The 20,096-nt window shown below is 44.9% G+C and overlaps 1 protein-coding gene across 7 annotated transcripts in view; it reads left to right on the top strand.

Moving 5' to 3' along the window:
• The window catches only part of VWA8 (von Willebrand factor A domain containing 8), a 416,362-nt gene that overhangs the window by 370,173 nt on the left and 26,093 nt on the right, over window positions 1–20,096 (top strand). For 6 of the 7 annotated variants that reach the window (XR_009496658.1, XM_059892187.1, XM_025000014.2 and 3 more), the window contains one exon: window positions 2,122–2,280. Coding sequence is in view for 6 of the 7 variants with exons in the window: in XM_059892187.1 (XP_059748170.1) it covers window positions 2,122–2,280 (159 nt within the window). In the remaining variant the exon portion in view is untranslated. Of the gene's footprint in view, window positions 1–2,121; window positions 2,281–2,672; window positions 3,901–20,096 lie in introns of those variants that run through there. The other variant, XM_059892188.1, reaches the window with a different exon arrangement.

Genomic DNA, 20,096 nt, shown 5'->3' with positions numbered 1-20,096 from the left:
CCTGGACACGGTGGGTCATGGAGAGGGCTGCCTGCCAAGGGCCGCGGCCGTAAGCAGAAGGAGGACCACCCTCGGGCCGCGGGACAGGGGCAGAGGAAATGAACATGCCACCCCCGGCTCTGGTGTCCCGCCAGTGCCTGCCAGCAGCCGCTGGAAGCCAGAGAGGCCGCTGCCATCTCGCAGACGAGCCCCCAGGACACAGAGCTGTGCCCTAGAGGGGAAACGCAAGTCACTCCGTGTCCCTGAATCCCAGAGGGTGACACAGATGAGAACACTAGAGCCACCTTAGTGGTTTTCTGCTCTTCTGTTCCTTTAAAGATCTGTGTTTATCCTGTGACCAAAGAAATTTTTAGAAAATAAGGATTTCTCCCAGAGTGTAAAGTTTAAGAGTCATAACATTAAAATATTTGCACTAATACAAGAGGCAAAAAATGGCAAGTAGGTGAGTCTCTTAGAGGGCTCTGGACTTTGAAAATCCTCGAATAACTGGAATTGCTGAGCAGCCACTGAGACCTGGGGGGTCGGTGGGGTGGAGGGGGCCATGCTGGTATGAGCCAGTGGCCGCTTTCTTCACGGACTCACTGTGGGCCACCACTGTGCTTAAATACATCTGAAAGTGTGGGTCGTCATGGCAGCACGAGGCACTGTAGGCAGTGCCTGACGCAGGCAGAGTCAACGAGCTTTTCAGAAGTACACTGAATCTGTCTCCAACCAGTACACTCCAGAACCCACAGCATTTTCTTCAAATGACTAACTTTGCTCATTCGTTTTCATACATGTCACCGAGTGTATGGTAACCGAATAATCTGGAATTTTTCTCCTTTTTCTCTTGTAAGTAAATCTGACAAGCATACTTTTGTTTTTCTTTCTGCACATCGGCAGGCCTGGGTCCAAAACCAAACTGAAACTCCTAAGCGTTTCACATTTTAATTGATGGTTCTTGCTGACCTGTAGTTCGATGCCACGTTCATGCCTTTAATGCCAGGAAAAGTAAAAAGAAGCAGTAATTCAGTCACTGGAAGGAGTAGAAAACTGAAAGCTTCCTAAAGACAAAAGACAGGAAGAGAGTTTTTCCTTCACTTCTTTGCAAGAGGCCCCTGCCCCTCACATCCCTGATTTTAGGAATCTGACATTTCTTACTGACCATGTGGAAGTGATTTTCAGGTCACCACACAACAGGTAAAATCGCTGTGGGCTGCCAGAATAGCTCCATCTTCCTAGAGAAACTGGTTCTAAAGCTTAATGGGAAAATGACACATTGGGGTTTATATTCTTTCCTGATTATTGTTTTTAAGATGGCATCAGTCTCATTAAGGAAGTCTTACTGGACTAGGTTGGTCCTCCAAAGGACCATATTCCAAAGGAAAATCCTCCCCCGTGTGGCCCCAACTACCAACACAAATCTGAAGCTCCATTTACTGAAATTCTGTAGATCAGCAGTCCCCAACTTTTTGGGCACCGGGGACAGGTTTCATGGAAGACAATTTTTCCACGGACCAGGCAGGGTTGGTGGGGGGGATGGTCTCGGGATGATTCAAACACATTTTGTTTATAGTGCGCTTTATTGATATTTCTATTATTATTACATTGTGATTAAATGATGAAATAATTGTTATTGTTGAGTCGCTAAGTCGTGTCTGACTCTCTGCTACACCATAGACTGCAGCACACCAGGCTTCCCTGTCTTCCACTATCTCCCGGAGTTTGCTTAAGCTCATGTCCATTGAGTCAGTGATACCGTCCAACCATCTCATCTTCAGAATGAGATTATTAGGCATTAGATTCTCATAAAGAGTATGCAGCCTAGATTCCTCACATGCGCAGTTCACAGTAGGGTTTGTGCTCCTATGAGAATCTCATGTCGCCGCTGATCTGACATAAGGCAGAGCTTGGGAGGTAATATGATTGACGGGGAGCCTGCCACTCACCTGCTGTGCGACCCGATTCCCAACAGTAGCAACCCATGCCTCCCCACCTGCCAGGACAGCCTTGTGCAGGGCGCAGCCTACAGCTGACCTACCTACCTGGCCGCTGGCATTCTGGGACTGGCGTGAGACCCCTCAGAACAGCAGCCAGTGATGGTTTCTGGTTCTCAAGGCCTTTCTGTCATCCCTCCCTCAGATGGGCAGCCCCCAACAGAAACCCAAGCGCCTGCGCCTGGTAGTAGACGTGTCGGGCAGCATGTACCGCTTCAACGGGGTGGATGGCCGGCTCGAGCGCTCGATGGAAGCTGTGTGCATGGTCATGGAGGCCTTCGAGAACTATGAGGAGAAGTTTAAGGTAATGGCGTGAACTGTGGAGGGTGAGAGGCACCCCAGACCCCATCTGCCCAGAAGTCGCCCCGAGTCAGGACATGAGGCTGGCTGGGGGGTGCTCACCTGGAGCAGACAGGGTCTTCATCTTCTCATCACCCCATCTGTCAGCACCGAGAAAGGGAGCCTTCTGTTTCATCTGCTCTAATAATCAGAAAATGATAAGACCGTGACCTAAAGACCAGTAGCTACAGAAGAAAGCACTGCCCTTGACAAGTTGTGCGATGTTGTGGTGTTGCCGTTGTTGTTGTTTCGTGTCAGATTCTTTTGGCACCCTCTGGACTAGAGCCCGCCATGCTCCTCTGTCCATGGGATTTCCCAGGCAAGAATACTGAAGCAGGTTGCCATTTCCTTCTCCAGGGGATCTTCCCAACCGAGGGATGGAACCTGCGTCTCCTGCATCGGCAGGCGGATTCTTTACCGCTGAGCCACCCAGGAAGCCGCACGTTGGAGTGGGGTGGGGAGGGGCAGAAACAGGCAGATAGAAGCACGGCAGGCGTCTCCCCAGGTTTCTCAGGGCCACCATCCCCACCCCAGCACCCCTCACCCACCCATCCATGCCTGCTGCATCACCAACCAGGTCGCCTATCACGGTTCTCAGCGTTGCCTTGCCTTGGCTCACAGGGAGGGTCACACAGCTGACGGCGAAGGTGCTTGCCTTGGGAGAAATGATCCCCTTTCAGTGATATCCCTTTTGTCATCGCTGAGTTTGCTTTGCCTCCTCCTTCAGAGACCTGAGCTCTGAGAAGGGCACCTGTACTCCTGGCTTTGACCAGAGCAAATAACCTGAACACGGTGCTGAGTAATTATTATCAGCAGTTCAGTTGAGAGGAGCAATATATGTGCAGCCATGGGTCACGGGTACTCAGTCTATCCTAAATATTCTCAACCGCATTGGGGATCAAACACGTCCTTCAGAAACAGCCCATCTCCCGTGACTTAGCTTGACATTCCGCCTGCACCTGGGGATTACTGTGCTGAGCCATGTCCGTGTGTTGTGATGGATACAGCAAGAAGCAGACTGAAACCCGCCGCTTCGTTGACTTTGGGTCCCCTTTCGAGGCTGCGAGGCTCCCAGAGTCCCTTGTGTGAAGCTCTGTGTGAATCCTTTTACGATGAAGGGATAAGCGTCCATGTCCTGCAAACATGAGTGGGATGTGGGCCCTTGCCATGGGGAGCAGCTCTGTCTCCCTGAGGAGCTGGAACACACTGCCCCTGGTGACCAGTGAGCACCACGGGGCTGCCCCAGACCCCTCCTGGGTTCAGTTGCCAGGAGTCTCTGTGCCACGATCCGAGCACGGCCAGGCCGGCCCTGTTCTGCCTTATGGCTCCCAGACGAGTGTTCAGCGCTTTCTCTCCTTGGCCCTCCCTCCCTTCAAATGAGTTTTTCTTCATTTTGATTTTTTTTTTACTTTTCTGTGTTTTCTTAAAATGTTTTATTGAAGTACAGTTGAGTACGAGACAGCAAAAGAGACACTGATGTATAGAACAGTCTTATGGACTCTGTGGGAGAGGGAGAGGGTGGGAAGATTTGGGAGAATGGCAATGAAACATGTAAAATATCATGTAGGAAACGAGTTGCCAGTCCAGGTTCGATGCATGATGCTGGATGCTGGGGGCTGGTGCACTGGGACGGCCCAGAGGGATGGTATGGGGAGGGAGGAGGGAGGAGGGTTCGGGATGGGGAGCACATGTATACCTGTGGCGGATTCATTTTGATATTTGGCAAAACTAATACAATTATGTAAAGTTTAAAAAATAAAATAAAATTAGAGAAAAAAAAAATAATAGGTAATATATTGCATTCTTATAATAGAAAGATGGATATTATATTAAGTTAAAAAGGTGACTTGTCAATGCCGTGCTCTTATGTCAAGGAAAGAAATAAAATATTAGTGAAAAAATAAATAAATAAATAAATAAAATAAAATAAAATATCATGTTAGTTTCAGGTGTGCAGCAAAGTGATTCATATATATATATATATATTCTTTTTCATATTCTTTTCCGTTATAGGTTATTACATGATACTGAGTGTAGTTCCCTGTTTTATACAGTAGGTCCTTGTTGCTTATCTATTTTATATATAGTGGTGTGTGTATGTTAATCCCATCCTCCTAATGTACTCCTCCCCTCATCCCTTTCCCCTCATAAGTTTGTATTCTGTGTGTATAACTCTCTTTCTGTTTTGGAAATAAGTTCATTTGGGTTTTTTTTTTCTTTTTTAGATTCTGCATATAAGTGTTCTCGTATGATATTTGTCTTTGTCTGGCTTACTTCACTTAGTACAATAATTTCTAGGTCCATTCATGTTGTTGCAAAAGGCATTATTTCATTCTTTTATGACTGAGTAATATTCCACTGTGTATGTACTTTTTTATGTCATATGGGTTTAACATTTTTAAGTAATTTAGGTCTTTGCTAGTATAAGATGGAGCATAATTCTTCAATCACGTGGACCACTGTGTTGAAGTAGATGGTTAGACATCCATTGTATCAGCATAAATCCCACCCATGTTTTAAAACCTTGGGTTCTGTGAATAATTAGATCAGCCCATTCACTTCCCTTGTGGATCTTAAAGCCCAGGGTACCTCAGCTCCCTTTGAGCTCCCTTTGAGTTACATGAAGATTTTAACCCCTCATAGACCACAGCAAACATTCCACAGTTAAAACTGGCATATTCATATATGTGGTGCGTGCATGCTCAGTCGTGTCCGACTCTTTACGACCCTGTGGACTAGCCCACGCGGTTCCTCTAGTCCGTGGGATTTTCCAGGCAAGAAGCAAGAATACTGGAGTGGGTTTTCATTTCCTTCTCCAGGGGATCTTCTGGACCCAAGGATCAAACTGGGGTTGCTGACAATTCCTGTCTTGGCAGGAAGATTCTTTTTGCCACTGAGCCACATGGGAAGCCCAGAGTTATCTAGATATTCATAGTTACCTAGAAAAAATTTTTCCATTAGAAAGAGGATTTCTATGTCTATGAGAATGGAACTGTTCTGTATGTGAAGCTACTTCTTGCAGATTTTTAGAAAGATTCAGTAGAAGTTCAGCAAGAAATGGACTGACAGAGTTCCCCAGGACTGGGTAAAGGTTGAGACAGAAGGCAGGAAGTGACCAAGCTAACAGGGAGGGAGCGTGTTGGACATTTCACTGCATCGCACATGCGGAATATATGGAGAGATTTGTGTTTGTCTAATTCTCACCGTTAAAAGTCTGTAATCTGGAAGAACAATTAGCCAAACTGGACATGTTGTACAAAAAAAGAAATAATATCAAAGAAACAAGCATTCACAAGATCTTGTTTTGTTTTGTTTCTGATTGACAATTAGAAAACAAATTGTTGGCACATGACCTGCTGAATTTCAGCTAAATTCAACAAAATTACAAGCGCTGATTGAGCACTTGCTAAGAGCAGTGGTCTTTCAGGTACAGCGTTGCCTGCCAACCTTGAGCTTGTAACCTTTCAAGGAAGACCTATAAAAATTAATTCTGATAGATGACTCCACAGAGGCATGCAGTAATAAAGACACAGCACAGCACACCTCTCCAGACACCCGCCTTTGGGGAACCATCCCCAAAGTAGTATTTTGCTCACAGTCTCTCTCTTTTTTTTTTTTTAGGGCTTTTCCCACCTTTTTTCTTTTTATTATTTGAAAAAAATTTATTGGGGCATAGTTTCTTTACAATGTTGTGTTCATTTCTACTGTACAGCAAAGTGATCAGCTATCTGTATACACATATCCCCTCTTTCGGCTTTCCTTCCTATTTAGATCACCACAGAGCACTGAGCAGAGCATCTGTGCTATACGCTGGGTTCTCATTAGTTATCTATTTCACGTGTGCTTGCTAAGTCACTTCAGCCATGTTCAACTCTTTGTGACCCCGTGGACCATCGCATGCCAGGCTCCTTTCTCCATGGAATCCTCCAGGCAAGAATCCTGGAGTGGGTATCCATTTCCTTCTCCAGGTGATCGCCTTGATCCAGGGGTGGAACTCGCATCTCCTATGTCTCCTGCATTGGCAGGTGGGCTCTTCGCCACTAGGGCCACCGAAGCCCAGATAGATGATAATAAATAAGGAAACAAAGAACTCTTTCTTTGGAACAAAAAAGTATGATAAGGAACTGATAAGGAACAGAAAAGTATGGGATCTTCTAACTGGTTTCTTAGTGCTTGGGCATGGAGGAAACACTCAGAGGGTGGGAAGTGGTTCAAAATACAGAGCCCTTTCTTCTTCCATTGAGCATCAGAGCTGCAGTGAGCCACCCTTACTGACAAGAGTATCAATAGTGTAGGGGCTGCCCAGGTGACTCAGTGGTAAAAGAAACTGCCCTTCAATGCAAGAGCCACAGGAGTTGGATCCTGGGTCAGGATGATGCCCTGAAGGAAGAAATGACAACCTACCCCAGTATTCTTGCCTGGAAGGCTCCTCTGTAGTCCATGGGGTCGCAAAGAGTCGGACACGATGAGCACAGACACATGTCAATAGTGCGCACACGTCAATCCCAATCTGCCAGTTCATCTCCTCCCCCACTTCCCCTTTTGGTATCCCTATGTTTGTTCTCTACGTCCGTGTCTCTATTTCTGCTCTGTAAATAAGATCACCTATGCCAGTCTTTTCAGATTCCACATATATGTGTTAATATACGGTACTTGTGAGGGTCTCTTCAATTGCCCCAACACTGTAAAGAATTTCCTCATTTTTTTAATCTGTGAAACTACAGAAATATTGAGAAGGTAACATAGTTATATTTGACTTTCTAAACATTTTTATTGAAATATACTTGATTTACTGACAAATCCAGGTGAAATTACAGGAAGACACTGAGATACAATAAAGGTCTTTCAGGGCTCGAAGCTTCATCGTGTTTTATGCTATTTGATTTTTAACAGGAAGTACTTTAACGGTTTTGATTTTGTGCATTTTCTTTTATACCCCTCACATTTACTACATCTAGTTCCTGCAGATGTCTTTTTAAGAGCACAGAAAGTCTTACGAAACTAGAAGGATTAAAGTCTTCACAACAGGAGAAAATCCTTACGATTTCACAAGATGAGCTCCCTGAGGAGAAGTGGTCCTTCACTGGGCGTCTGGAGGGAGGGGGAGGGAAGTCAGGATGCGGAGGACTTCCGGTCCTGCGCCTGCAGACTCCTCACTGTGACCCTGCCCTTTAGAGCTGCGGTCACCTCACAGTTCACTCCCTCCAGTTTCCTCATTCCTCAGACCGGAAACCAAGACTCAGAGACTTTACGGGCTTGGCCCAGAGGCGGAAGGCTAGACTAGCCCAGGACGCTTCTCTTTGTTTTCCCTGTTTTGTTTTGTTTTTAAACTTTTCCCCTTTATTTCCAAATTTGTTTATTTTGAAAAAGGTTTCATCTACAAGAAAGTTGAAAGAACTGTAAGATGACCACCCGTGTGCCTTTGCTTAGATTCACCAAGTGATCCCTTTTTCCCTCATCCGCTTTATGTTCCTCTCTGAATATATCCTCTCTGATGCATTGGAAAGTAAGTCCTGTCATACTTCTTTATCTCTAAATACTTTACTATACTTCTGCTAAGAGTCAAGACATTCCCTAATATGATCTCAATATCATTATTACTTCTAAGAAAATCATCAATAATTTCATCATACTTATAATATGCAATCCATGTCTTTATTTATGCTTTGTAAATAAGATCATCTATACCAGTGTTTTCAGATTCCACATGTATGGGTTAATATATCATACTTGTTTTTCACTCTCTGACTTACTTCACTCTAGACGAGTCTCTAGGTCCATTCTCGTCTACAAATGACCCAGTTTCGTTCCTTTTTATGGCTGAGTAATATTCTATTGTAAACACAGAGGTAGAGGACAGGTGTGTGGATACTGAGGAGGGAGGGGGGATGAGTTGGGAGATTAGGATTAATATATATCCACTATTGATACTGTGTATAAAATAGAGACTAACAGGAACCTACTGGACAGCACAGGGAGCTCTACTCAGTGTTCCTTGGTGGCCTAGACAAGAAGGAATCCAAAGCAGAGGGGACACATGGAAACATGGGGCTGATCCGCTTTGTTGTGCAGCAGAAACTAGCACAGTGCTGCTGCTGCTGCTGCTGCTAAGTCGCTTCAGTCGTGTCCAACTCTGTTCGACCCCATAGACGGCAGCCCACTAGGCTCCTCCGTCCATGGGATTTTCCAGGCAAAAGTACTGGAGTTGGGTGCCATCGCCTGAGTGTTACTACACTCCAGTATATATTTTTTAATTATTCAGCCCTGTTCACTTTCCCCAACTATCCCAATGGTTGCCCTCCCTCCTGGGCTATGGAATATAAACCATCCCAATAGTTACTAACTATCTTTCTCAATCTGGGATTCAGTCGCAGTCCCCGCCTCATTTTTCGTGCCTGTCTTGTTAGCCCCTGGTAACCTGGGCCACTGCCTTTCCTGCCGCTGTCCTTTTCCTTTTCGTGATGGCCACTCTCTAGGGACTCCAGATCATCTGTCCGGTAGAATATCCTGGATCTGTCGGCTACTTTATCTTGGTGTCATGTACCTCGTCCCAATAGCCTCTATTCTCCAGAACTCCTGACAGGCTTCCCCCCACAGTGGGTACACTGGAGACACTGTGTATAGCCTCCCCACCACCCCTGCCAGCATAACCAGGGTGCGAGTATCCACAGCTGCCCAGGCTCTGCTGGCACTCACCAGGCCTCCTTTGAAGAAGGCAAGCAGGTGGCGGGATGGAGCCTACATGCATTCTGCAAGACCTTTCTCCGTGTATTATGAACTATGTTGAGATACAAGTAATGGGAGCACATAGTACGCTGTGTAAAAAGCACAAAAGAAGTCAGGGTGAAGAATGAGCCTTTGCTCCCCTCTCTCAGCTCCCAGTTACCCTCCCTGCCAGTGGCCACAGTGGGCAGATTTTTTTTTTTTTTTTGGTACCTTCTCAGAGACATCTGATACATATACATCAAGTGACAGAGTCCCGTTCACTCGGTTCTGTATCTTTCTGAGGGGAGAAGAAGAGCCTCTTGATGAAAGTGAAAGAGGAGAGTGAAAAAGTTGGCTTAAAACTCAACATTCAGAAAACTAAGATCATGGCATCTGATCCCATCACTTAATGGCAAACAGCAAGAGACTTTATTTTTGGAGGCTCCAAAATCACTGCAGATGGTGGCTGCAGCCATGAAATTAAAAGACGCTTGCTCCTTGGAAGAAAAGCTATGACCAACCTAGACAGCATATTAAAAAGCAAAGACATTACTTTGCCAACAAACGTCCATCTAGTCAAAGCTATGGGTTTTCCAGTAGTCATATATGGATGTGAGAGTTGGACCATAAAGAAACCTTAGTGCCGAAGAACTGATGCTTTTGAACTATGGTGTTGAAGAAGACTCTTGAGAGTCCCTTGGACTGCAAGGAGATCCAAGCAGTCCATCCTAAAGGAAATCAGTCCTGAATATTCATTGGAAGGACTGATGCTGAAGCTGAAACTCCAATACTTTGGCCACCTGATGCGAAGAGCTGACTCATTGGAAAAGACCCTGATGCTGGAAAAGATTGAAGGCAGGAGGAGAAGGGAACGACAGAGGATGAGATGGTTGGATGGCATCACTGACTCAATAGACATGAATTTGAGCGAGCTTTGGGAGTTGGTGATGGACAGGGAAGCCTGACATGCTATAGTCCATGGGGTGGCAAAGAGTCAGACATGACTGAGCAACTGAACTGAACTGAGAAGACCATTTTTAAAGTTTTTATTGAATTTGTTACAATGTTGGTTCTGTTTTATGTTTTGGTTTTTCGGCCAGGAGGCATGTGGGATTTTAGCTCCCCAACCAGGGATTGAACCTGCACCCCCTGCATTGGAAGGCATAGTCTTAACCACTGGACAGCCAGGGAAGTCCATGTTCTGTATCTTTATACTATGTGATCATATCCAGCTCATTTAATCTCTCTGTACTTTGATGTTCTCTTCTCTGAAGGAAACATAAGGACTAGGAATAAGTAATGAAAGTGTGTCACTTAACAAATATAAAATGAGGCATGAGCAAATGACAGTTTTAGGAGTTCCTAGTGAAAATTATATATTCCATAGCCCAGGATGGCATTGCATGTGCTGTCATATGTTAGGAATTCAGCAGCATATGCTGAGCCTCCCTACTCCCCAGTTCCAGAAAGTTCTTTATGTTGTCTTCCTGCAGTTATACCTCCGTTGTAAGGCTCTCTAGTCTGTGTTTGCTTTAAAAACTTTGGAAGCCACTGGCCTGGCTCAGGGATCTGGACTCTTCCCACAGCCTCTCTCTTGGCCTCTGCTGTGTGTTTTCTTTGTCTTGGGCTCAGCTCCTGGGCTCTGGGTCATTAGAGTCCAAATCCAAGTTGAAGCTGGGCTCAAACAATAAAGAATCTGCCTGAAATGCAGCAGACCCAGGTTCGATCCCTGGGTTGGAAGATCCCCTGGAGGAGCTGGCAACCCACTCCAGGATTCTTGCCTGGAGAATCCCATGGACAGGGGAGCCTGGCGGGATACAGTCTTGGGGTCTTGACAAGTCAGACATGACTGAGCAACTAACACTTCACTTTCCACTTTTATTGCAGCTTAGCAAAATCCATAAGTAAGAATTACTGAGAAGGAAAGGACCTTTGAGCAAGGATGTCTGAAAAGAAAAAGTAATTCAGTGGCAGAGTTCAGTTATTCTCAGGAACCACTGAAGTAGGCTTAAGACAGGAGCAACATTATTTGCTAATAATCAGCATGCTACTACTAAGTCACTTCAGTCATGTCTGACTCTATGCAACCCCATGGACGTCAGCCCACCAGGCTCCCCCGCCCCTGGGATTCTCCAGGCAAGAACACTGGAGTGGGTTGCCATTGCCTTCTCCAATGCATGAAAGTGAAAAGTGAAAGTGAAGTCGCTCAGTCGTGTCTGACTCTTAGCGACTTCATGGACTGCAGCCCACCAGGCTCCTCCATCCATAGGATTTTCCAGGCAAGAGTACTGGAGTGGGGTGCCATTGCCTTCTCCGAATAATCAGCATAAAGTCTTCTAATCTTATAACCAGCAGAATTTTTAATGGTCACCTAGCACTTAAACATTGGCCTGAAAAGTAGGGAGCCATTTCATTTAAGTCAGGAAGCGTTTTTTTCCTTTACCTTCATTCCAGTTTGTTCCTCATGATTTCTCCAAGCTCTGGGAATATTTTCACTATAACCTTAAAGCAGATCACCTTTGCAAAAGCTCTTAATGCCTAATTTAATTTTTTTTTCCTTCAAAATATTCAGTAACACCAGAAGTTAGGTATTTCTCTACTGAGCACTCAAATAGTGACACCAGAAAATAAGCTGAATTATTGAGAAGTTGAACTTGGAAAAAACCTCTCAAATGTAGTGTTTCCGTGGAGACATATAAATCACTTCTAAGACTGTGGTTTCATCTTTCTTCTTTTGGCTGCGCCGCACAGCTCGTGGGATCTTAGTTCCCCGATCAGAGACTGAACTCAGGCCACGGCAGAGAAAGCGCCAAGTCCTCATCACTAGACCACCAGGGAGGCTCCCTAACAGAGTAGGAGGAGCCCCTGAGGATGTCGGAGGGCGAAGGTGTGTGGACGGCACCTTTTACCCCTTCCCCCTTCATCCCCAATTCCACCAAACCAATTCCACTTGTATTGATATTGTATGACGTTTCACAATCTGGGCTTTGTGCAGTATTTCATTTGGAGAAAGAATTCCACTGCTTTAAAATTTTTTAGAGTTAGAAAACCACTATTCTAGAGCCAACACTGGATCATTATTTCTTACAGATTCTGGAGGCATTCTTTTCGGGAATGAACAGTCATCCCCACCTAGACTTAGATGACTCACTCCCTTGGCAGGAGAAAACAGGCACAGGTGCCCCTGTAACTAAGTGAAGCAGACTTTCTCGTTCCATTTCTTGGGTGGGCCCCCAGAATTCTCACAGGGTCTTGGGAGCAGAGAGGATCTTGGAAATTGTTTTCACCAGCCTCTGTTTTAAGATGAGAAAATAAAAATCTACATCCCAAAGTCACACAGCTAAACCGTAAACAGCCAGGATGTCTGACTCCCACTTCATGGCCTTTTCTTCATTCACGTTTTATTCCTTGTTCTTGCAGCCATATTATTTCTGCCCAATCGGTATACTTGGAAAGCTGTAATTTAGGAGCAAATGAAATTAAAAGATGCTTACTCCTTGGAAGGAAAGTTATGACCAACCCAGATAGCATATTAAAAAGCAGAGACATTACTTTGCCAACAAAGGTCCGTCTAGTCAAGGCTATGGTTTTTCCAGTGGTCATGTATGCATGTGAGAGTTAGACTGTGAAGAAAGCTGAGCACCGAAGAAGTGATGCTTTGAACTGTGGTGTTGGAGAAGACTCCTGAGAATCCCTTGGACTGCAAGGAGATCCAACCAGACCATTCTGAAGGAGATCAGCCCTGGGTGTTCATCGGAGGGAATGATGCTCAAGCTGAAACTCCAGTGCTTTGGCCACCTCATGGGAAGAGTTGACTCATTGGAAAAGACTCTGATGCTGGGAGGGATTGGGGGCAGGAGGAAAAGGGGATGACAGAGGATGAGATGGCTGGATGGCATCACCGACTTGATGGACGTGAGTCTGAGTGAACTCTGGGAGATGGTGATGGACAGGGAGGCCTGGCGTGCTGCGATTCATGGGGTCGCAAAGAGTTGGACACGACTGAACTGAACTGAACTGAAGATCACTTAGAGTAGGAAATGGCAACTCACTTGAGTATTCTTTCCTGGAAATTTTCATGGACAGAGGAGCCTGGCAGGCTATAGTCCTTGGGATCACAAAGAGTTGAACATAACTGGGTACACACAAGATCACCCTGCTTTATATGATTGCTTGTTTGTTCGTTTCTCCACTGGAATATAAGCTCCATGACTACCCTGCTCCTCAGTGAAACTCCAGTCCCTATAACAAAGCTGGAACAGACTTAGGCGTTTAGAAACTATTTGATGAATGACTGAATAACTGAATAAATATAAGCTCATTGATATTTGCCTCTCTAGTGCATATGTACCATTTACATAAAGCACTCTTATCTTCTCCTCCATCACCCAAAGGAGGTGTAGGAGACATACTTTTCTCAAAGATATCTTGGTCAGAAAGATGTGGAAAGGTGTGACTCAAACCAGCACCTGCTGGGAAAATTCCTTCTATCAAAAACTTAGTTCAGCATCTATCACTCTCCTTTTTTAATATCTCAGGCATGTTTCACACATTTAGAAAGAGAAATCAATCATCTTATCAGCTCAGGCTTTGGATAAAATCTTTTTTTTTTTTGGCTGTACCATGCAGCTTGCAGAATCTTAGCTCCTCAACCAGAGATTGAACCCAGGCCCATGGCAGTGGAAGCTCTGAGTCCTAACCACTGGAGCACCAAAGAATTCCCAAATGGACTTTTTTTCTTCTTATTTATTTATTTTTTTTGTCCACACCACATAGCTTGAGGGATTTTAGTTCCGTGACCAGGGATCAAGCCCTGGCAGTGGAAGCACAGAGTCCCAACCACTGGGCCACCAGGGAATTTCCTGAATACATTCTTGCTGCTGCTTGGAAGTAAAAGTGAAGAAGGGTATACAGACTTCTCTAAGTCCATTCAGAGTTAAACAAGAATTCAGAATGGACTCAATCATAGATGTGAAAGTTCAAAAATCCTAGGTAAAGACTGGGACAGGCTAGAGGGGCGGGGCAGTAGTTAGGGAAAGGTTGTTTCTCTTCAGTAAAAGCATTGGACTTAGAGTGCCCGGATTCAGATTCCACCTCCGCCACCACTAGATCTCTGACCTTAAGAAAGCCTGTTAATCTCTCTGAGCATCAATTTTTTTAATTTGGGAAATGATATTAAGAACACCAATCACAAAGGTGTGGAGAAAATCAGAATGAAATGAGATAGACAGAAGCACTTTGTAAACCATAATGTTGACATTATACTCACTAAATGTATTGTCCTAGCCTTTCAATGACCCTCTGAGATTAGGTGAAACAGAGATCATCCCTACTAGTCAGAGAGGCTCAGTGGTTTACAGGCACACAGGGTTAGAGGTCATCTAAGCCAGCATTATTTGTAATGTGGAAATAAGATTTGGAGGGGTTAAGTGACTCACCTAAGATCACAAAGCTTGTTAAAGTTGGAGCTAAGGCTAGAGTCTGTGACCTCCAGAACATCATTCTCTTTACACTGACTTCTCTATGAAAAGCTTAGCAGTAACTGATACTGTAGATCATTGTCTACACCCTAGAGTTCTGTTGGCACATCTCTTGACCTTTTTAATTATATTTATTGTCTAATCCTTGGCTGGTTGCCTGTCAGCAGTCCTACCTGAGAATGGTGTATTTGTAGGTCCAGAAGGAGATTAGAATTTCACATATTATCAGATCTCCAAAATAGCCTCAAATGATTGTCTCTTGCTACTTAAAATATAGAGATATGTGCTTAGTCACTTAGTCATGTCCGACTCTTTGTGACACTGTGGGCTGTAGGCCGATAGGCTCCTCTGTGTGTAGGGATTCTCCAGCAAGAATACTAGAGTCGGTTGCCATGCCCTCCTCCAGGGGATCTTCCCAACCCAGGGATTGAACCCAGATCTCCCCCATTGCAGGCAGATTCTTTACCACCTGAGCCACCAGGGAAGCCCAACAGGTATAATAAAGCACAGTTTCTCCTAAAGTTAGCAAATGATTATCCTTCCCAAAAGAAATTTAAACACAAACCTTATTCATAAAAATGCTAGTAGCTCCTTGTTGGAAATAAAGCTTTTCTTTGCCATCTAAATATTATATTATAAATCATCCTTCTAATCTGATGATAAATTTTTGTGTCTTGGACCGAAACTCAGCATTTGTTTTCATTTTTTTCCTGGCATTCTCTGAACAAATGAGATTTGCAAAAGAAAATATAGCAAAAGGGTATTTAAACAAGTTTCTAAAGCAAAAAAAGTATTAAAATCGGTCCTCTCTAGTTAAGACTTTTCTTTACTGCTGTGGTTTAATGTTTATGTTGGATGTTAAATGCAGGACTCCGCAGAGATTTAAGGGAGGCTCGGAAAAGTGGAGAAATCATGATCACAAAAATTTTGAACTACTTAGAAAAAGTTGTGGTCTAAATGTTAGGCAGAAAAACAGAAAGAAAATAAATGTTAGACGGTCGACAGCAACAATGAGGTCCTTGTTTAGTGAGGTCTATGAGTCCTGCCTGGAAGCCGGTGTGAGACCCTGTCTGTCCCGACGAGCGACGGACTGGGTAAGTGGCAGAATCAGGCGGTAGAAACGGATGAGTTCTTATACTTTTTCCTTTCACCCAGACGATTTTGAGGATTAGCAAATTACTCTCTATAAAGTGTGTTGGGATCCTTGGAGAGCAGATCCCAGATAATTACGACATAGAAAGATGGTTTTTCATGGAAGCTTAACATGATCCCCAGTAACGCCAGTGAATGCTTCACATTTGGATGTACTTTGAATTCCTCTCAAGCATTTTATTTACTTTGGACCCAGAAGAATCCCCAAGCCCGTTTGGAAGATGAGAACCAGAGCCTGCAAGCTATTTTAAAAGCCTCATCCTGTCCTTTAGGCGTGTCTTCTCAGCCTTTGTAATACCAGCTAGACACAGGCAAAGGCAGCCCTTTCTGCAAACTGCACTTTCCTTACTGCGAATAAAGGGAGGGAGGGAGGAGGGAGGAAGGTGTGCAGCTCACCTGTCTATCTCATTTACCTGAAAAAGTATAGAATGCTTTTTTTCTCCTGGGCAGATAATTAAGTGATAGATCTATCAAATGATAGACTGTTTTGTGACTAAATGTTTGTGGAGGTTCAGTCAATCAGTATCTGTTTTTGTTAAGAAACATCCAACAATTCATTTGACTACTATTTTTTTTTTATAGTTTTTTAAATTTTTTTGTTTGTTTTTCTTTTGGCTGCACTGGGTCTTCGTTGTTCTGCAGGCTTTTTCCCGTTGCGAAGAGCAGGGACTGCGCTCTAGTTGCAGTCCCAGGACTTCTCATTATGATGGCCTCCCTTGCTGTGAGCCAGGCTCCGGGGCGCTCAGGCCTCAGTAGCTGCAGCTCTCGGGGTCAGTAGTTGTGGCTTGTAGTCTCCGAGCACAGACTCAGGAGTTGTGACACAGGGGCTTAATTGCTCCAGGGCACGTGGGATCTTCCGGGGCCTGGGACCCAACCTGTGTCCCCCTGCATCAGCAGGCGGATTCTTTACCCTTGAGTCGCCAGGGAAGCCTGACTACTATTTGTTTAATAATTAACTAGCAAGTTTTTCCCTTCCAGTGACCAGTTGTGGCAACCCTGTAAGCAGACCACATGGTCAAATAGTTATTTATATAGTATCGCCCATCGTCATCTGGTCAGTAAGATATTTAACCATCAGTTAAAAGGAGAAGAAAAAGTCAAATATGTATTTATAGCCCTCTCATCTGAGCCAAATAAGAGAAACTTACTTCTGCTTCGAGGAACTGATCTTACCCCGTCACGTGTAAGATTCCCGTTTTAACAGATTACTTCACAGCCCCATGATGAGAGCAGTTTGCCTGGCCAGCGGTGGTTTAGTCGCTCAGCTGTGTCTGACTCTTGTGATCCGATGGACTGCAGCCGGTCAGACTCCTCTGTCCATGGGATGTTCCAGGCAAGAGTACTGCTGTGGTCGCCATTGTTCTCCATTTAGAGCAGTTGCTGCCGTGACCATCGTCAGTCAGTCTGGACGGGGCCTGGCGCTTGCGTCCCTGGAGGAATTGTGCAGGTTTTCTCCACATCTAGGCCAGTCCTCGTGCTGAGCTCTTGGTGACCGTGGTCAGGCATATACTGAAGCCAGCACTCCATCGTCCAGGGCTGTGCTGCCTTTAGGTTTTAAATTTTGCCACCTTTTCACAACAATGACAGCAAACTAGATACAGAGATTTTTTTTTTTTTCATATATGGAATTTGTTATATCCCTGGAAAGCGTTCCTTACCAAGCTTTTTTAGTGGATCGGCAAATTTCCCCCAATATTCTTTCATATCATCCTTTGTATTTTTAATAAAACACTCTAAAATCAGGCACAGACTAATGTCCCGCCCTGGCCCTCCTCTGAGCATGCCCTTCCATTGAGGGAAGAGTCCGTGGGGCCAGTGGAGCAAGCCCACTTAGATTCTGTGTCTAGAACCTACTCCCAGTTCCTGGGATCCCCAGCTGTCTTGCTCCGGTGACCCCAAGTCTGTTTCTTGGGCGTCTTTCTTAGGTCCATCTTCCTGGGCCAGACTGGCCAACGGTGTGCACAGCCAGCACTGTGAGGACAGAAAAGTGTGATGGCGTGTGGACACGAGGACCGGGTGTCCACACACGTGCCTGTGAGCCCCTCGAGGTGGGGACAGAGCCAGCTACAGAGAGAAGGACGTGGGCTGCAAGCCAGGGGCCAGTCCTGCCCACACCGCCGTGTTCTAGCACGGAGCTTTGAGAATCCAAGTGTTCGGAATTTGACCCTGGCTTTCCAGGTCATTATAATGTCTATTTATCAAAGTAGAGGAAGAACATACTTTATTTAGCAATTTTCAGCCTGATTTATGGGCTTCCCTGGTGGTTCAGACGGTAAAGAATCTGCCTGTGATACAGGAGACCATGATTTATAGCTTTTAAATAGACATCCTATATGGGCCTTCATTTGTCCACTTATCCCTTCAATTGTATACTTGTCTCTGTCCACTCTTATCCTCTCTGCCTTGCTTTTAGTCTCAGGAAAAACGTGTCCTTCCCCTCTCTCCAAACTTGGCCCTCTGACCGTGACCCTGATCTCTCCCCACCGCCTCCTTTCTTGTTGTTGGTCAGTCGCTCCATCATGTCTGACTCTGCAACCACATGAACGGCAGCACGCCAGACTTCTTTGTCCTTCATTATGCTTAAACTCACAGCCATCGAGTCGGTGATGCCATCCAACCATCTCATCCTCTGTCACCCCCTTCTCCTCCTGCCCTCAATCTTTCCCAGCATCAGGGTCTTTTCCAATGAGTCGTCTCCTCTCTTTATAGCCAATGAGGTGCCAATGAAATGTAGGCACCTCTCCCCAAACACCTGTCTAGATGCTGTTCTATTTTTGTCTCATACCACAAACCTTTTACTGAAATTGTGCCCCTGAAGGCCTCCAATGATTCTCTGCGCAGGGGTCATTAGTCACCCTGCTTCTGGCTGGCCGTGGTGAATGTCACTCAGCACAGTTGCACAGCCGCTTCTGAGCCATGCACACTGATTTCCAGGGCCATTCTGGGTACTCTGCATCCGCCACTTCTCTTTCACATCTTCTTCACTCCACCCTGGGTCTTTCTTCCACCTCAACGAGGAGGGTGCCCCCCAAGACTTGGTTGGGGCCCTCTGCTCTTCTCTCTCTGTGTAGTCACCCTTGAGAGTCACACTGACCCCTCCTGAGGGTGACAGCCACATCGCAGACGACAAGAAATAGGTTTCTTCTCTGATGTCTCCCAAATGCACAGTTCCAGCATGTCTAGAATAGAACTCATCTTCCCCCTGTAACCTGACTGCCTTCTGACTCCTTATTTTTGCATAAAAATTATTTCAACAGAGAATGTTCTACTTTTCATTTTAAATGCCATGATTTCAGTTATGTTATGGGTTGTTTTTGTCAGCTAGCTTGGGTTAACCACCATGTATCACATGAGTGCTGGGAGGAAAAAAAATGCATTCCAGCTTCTAAAGAATTTATTTGTGAAAGAATGTAGCGCACATGGGAAAGGAAAGCTTCTTAATTTCCAAACTTGATTGCAAACTCTCTCAAAGCATTTCAACAATAAATACACCAGGCCTACTCGTAGATAATAAAATGTGTTAAGATGAATAAGATACAGCCTTGCCCTCAAAAAACTCACCGGATATAAAAGAATAGACATGAAAGAAATCATTGCATTCCCCTCAACACCTTAGGACTTCCCTCAATGCAGGAGACCCGGGTTTGGTCCCTGGATCGGAAAGATCCCCTGGAGAAGGAAATGACAACCCACTCCAGTATTCTAGCGTGGAGAATCTCATGGACAGAGGAGCCTGGTGGGCTACAGTCCAAGGGGTCACAAAGAGTCAGACGTGACTGAGCTACTAACACTTTCAACACCTTAAGTGGTGTTTTGCATGTGGTAGGTGTTCAAAAGACAGCTATTGACTGATGGTGACTAGATAGTAGTGATTCTTAAGTATTTTGACCCATAGCATTCCAGGATCTTTCCAACCCAGGGATCGAATCTGGGTCTCCTGCATTGCAGGCTTTACCATCTGAGCCACCAGGGAAGCCCGTAGCACTCCAAGGAATCCCTAAGATATTTGGCCCAGATCCATACCCAGAATTTTCTTTTCAGATCCCCCAGTTGCTCAAATACCCTGAGGTCTATTCCAATCCTTATATCAGTATCACAAAAAACTCTTAGAGGAAAATGAGAGGAGAAAGGGAATTTAGGGGCAAACCCCACAATTGGAGAGAACCACCTTGCTCCAATTACAGTTGCCTCAAATCCCAAACTTCTTCCCAAATTCTGTAAAAATGCAGTACCCTGTCTCAATTCCAGCCTTTTCTCAACAGACAAGACTTTCTCTTGTGCATTGTGAGAGAGCAAATTTAAAAGGTATTTGCTAAACTGAAAAATCTCTGCCATGCACTATTAAATAGAAAAGCAGATTATAAAATCACACGGTCAGTGTTATCCATTACTTAAAAATCATGTTGATGCTGACGTGTGTGTGTGAACTTATATAAGAAAACAT

Source organism: Bos taurus, chromosome 12 (genome assembly GCF_002263795.3).
Source record: "Bos taurus isolate L1 Dominette 01449 registration number 42190680 breed Hereford chromosome 12, ARS-UCD2.0, whole genome shotgun sequence".
NCBI classification, from domain to species: domain Eukaryota; kingdom Metazoa; phylum Chordata; class Mammalia; order Artiodactyla; family Bovidae; genus Bos; species Bos taurus.
The sequence above is the reverse complement of the archived record's forward strand: the minus strand, read 5'-3'. Positions and strand labels throughout refer to the sequence as shown.